The 2,901-nt window shown below is 42.6% G+C and overlaps 1 protein-coding gene across 1 annotated transcript; it reads left to right on the plus strand.

Moving 5' to 3' along the window:
- Nucleotides 1–356: 356 nt before the first annotated feature.
- Nucleotides 357–2,893, plus strand: LOC125917034 (olfactory receptor 10AD1-like; the record flags this gene model as incomplete). Its single annotated transcript, XM_049623284.1, has 1 exon — nt 357–2,893. A coding segment is annotated over exon 1 (552 nt), but the record flags the coding sequence as incomplete, so codon positions are not given.
- Between the last annotated feature and the right edge of the window lie 8 nt (nt 2,894–2,901).

The raw sequence follows: 2,901 nt of genomic DNA on the forward strand, positions 1-2,901 counted from the left end.
GATTTCAGCTCAGGTCATGACCCCAGGTTCATGAGATCAAGCCCTGTTTTGGGCTCTGCACTGAGCTAGGAGCCTGCTCAGGATTCTCTCTCTCTCTCTCTCTCTCTCTCTCTCTCTCCCTCTTTCCCCTCTTTCCCCTCTTCCTCTCTCAACATAAATAAATACACATTTTTTTAAAAATCCTGAGAAGGTCAAAACATACACTATGAAAAAATCGGAGCAAATAGGGTTATTAACAAATGGAATATGTGACAGTTGAAGTGCAGTACACATGTAACTTAATATTATTATTTAAGTAAACATCACCTATGGTGTGAATATCAAAGAACTAACAAGGTCTTTACCACAACTTCTCTTCCAGAGTGGCCCATCAGGTCAGACCATCCTCCCTGAACCAGTTCTTCAAATACAATGAGATTTTCTTTATTATTTGCTGCAGTGATTCAGTGACAAACATCACCACCAGCCAAGCAACAGAATGAGGTGGGATATGATTTTCAAATTATTATCCTGTTTATTTATACCAATGCTTGATTCATTAACCCTGGTTGTTAACAGGGCACTAGATGCCAGGTATCACAGAGTATTCTTTCTGGGACTGTGAACCACAAATAAGAATTTATACTCCTATAGATCCTAGTGCTTTCTTAGGTTGAACTTCAGTTTCTTCTTGGACAAGTCCCAGGCTTGTCTGGAGCATAGCTCACTGACTTCTCTTGCCCAGATTCTGACCTCAGCCCCAATATGTCCACTGGGTCCGTGATTCCAAGCCATATCTTGGATTAAACATTGCTCTCTGACCCTCCCTGCCTTTTCTGGGGCCTGAAGAGGAGAATATCTAGGTACAAGTTCTAGAGGGGCATTCCAAAGTACAGATGATGGGAATGGCCCACTGCCTGACCTATCAGGAAATCACCTACCGAGAATACAAAGCTAAAAGGAGTGGCAGTAATTGGGTACATCTCTTCTAAAATTAAGATAGGCAACTTGAGATATTTAAAGACATGGAGAAAAAAATAAAGATATGGAGAAGAGAAGGGAGTCCACCCAGAGGTAGCTAAATGGCAAACACCCACACCAAATATGAGAAAGGGAGAGGGGGAAGAAAGAGTGAGAAGTAGAAGTGGAAAAGGGAGAGCAAAAGACTAACACAGGGGGTAGAGTGAGAGTGTATAGAAAAAGGAGTGGGAGAAAAGAAAATGAAGAGTAGTTGGCAGAACTTAAGGTTAAAAAGGAATATACTAACCAACTATAAGCATCTGAAAGTGGAAGGGATCTGATATCCTAACTCAAAGACAAGATGAAAAGTACAAGAGAGATTTAATATGAACATAATGACTTCCTAAAGTTTACAATAATGAGAAAAGAACATGAGTTTCTGAATTCTCATTCTCTGATGATAGAAAAAGAACAAGACTTATCCCAGAAGCCAAGGGACAGATCAAGATTTTCTGAAGGTCCATTCCAAAAAGGCTGAATTTGTGCCCTGCTCATAGCTTCCCTTGTCTCACAGTGATGGTTGCATACTTTCCACCCAATAGTGCAGAGTCCTAAGTTTCAACCCCAGTAGGAAAACTGTCTCCTATGAGGAAAGCACACAATAAAGAGTTCACAAGTATGCCCCATCTCCAGCATGCACAGCATGGGTGTTTGATGCAATAGTGGCAACCACTAGGAGAAGGAGTCTGGAAAGAGGATGGATGACTGGTAATCATGGCTGTTTCCAGAGGTATCCAAATTATTATCAGCTAAGGGACAATGCCAAAGGCTAGAATGTTATTGTGTTCTCTGAAACTTCAGTCATTTATCATTTTAAATATATACACTAAGACTAAGCATTTTTTTCTTCTAGAAAAATATGTCTTTAAACATTTCCCAAGTGCTTCCTAAATATGATCTTCTATAAGCTAATAGCCACAGTGTCTTCCTTCAAATACTCCATTCTTCAATTTCTTAAACCATTCCTCAGTTAGCCTGGGTTCCAAGCCCTACTGAGTTTTGCACCTTTGAATACATTTTTGTTAGTGGCTAATCCTTCAACATTTGGAGCCCTGTATAAGATGCAGTATTTCACTTGAGGCCTGACCAAACCAGAGTAAAGTATAACCATCACTTCCTCAATTTTTGATATTACAATTCCGTGTATGCAGCCTATAGTGACCTTGATATCTTCACTGCCCCATAACATGGCCACTTACATATTTTACTAAAGTTCTAAAATGTTTACTGCCGCTCGTTATTCCTTTATAGCTGGGTTTCTGGGCCCAAGTGAGTACCTTGCATTCCCCTACAACTATCTCACCTGTGCTTTTCCTGTCCTCCCTCCTCAAGCAGGCCGCAGATGGTGGACCTAAGGAATGGGAGCATAGTGACAGAGTTTATCCTCGTGGGCTTCGAGCAGAGCTCCTCTTCCACTCGGGCATTGCTCTTTGCCCTCTTCCTAGCCCTCTACAGCCTTGCCATGGCCATGAATGGCCTCATCATCTTCATCACCTGGACAGATCCCAGACTCAACAGCCCCATGTACTTCTTCCTTGGCCATCTGTCCTTCCTGGATGTCTGCTTCATCACCACCACCATCCCACAGATGCTAATCCACCTGGTGGTCAAGAACCACACTGTCTCCTTTGTCTCTTGCTTGACCCAGATGTACCTGGTCTTCTGTGTGGGTGTAGCCGAGTGCATCCTCTTGGCTTTTATGGCCTATGACCGTTACGTTGCTATCTGCCACCCACTCAATTACGCCCAAATCATGAGCCAGCATGTCTGTGTGAGGCTGGTGAGTACTGCCTGGTTCTTTGGGCTGATCAATGGCATCTTTCTTGAGTATATGTCATTCCGGAATCCCTTCTGCAGAGACAACCACATAGAAAACTTCTTCTGTGAGGCCCCCATAGTGAT

The sequence above is a fragment of the Panthera uncia genome, unplaced genomic scaffold, assembly GCF_023721935.1.
Source record: "Panthera uncia isolate 11264 unplaced genomic scaffold, Puncia_PCG_1.0 HiC_scaffold_142, whole genome shotgun sequence".
Taxonomy (NCBI): domain Eukaryota; kingdom Metazoa; phylum Chordata; class Mammalia; order Carnivora; family Felidae; genus Panthera; species Panthera uncia.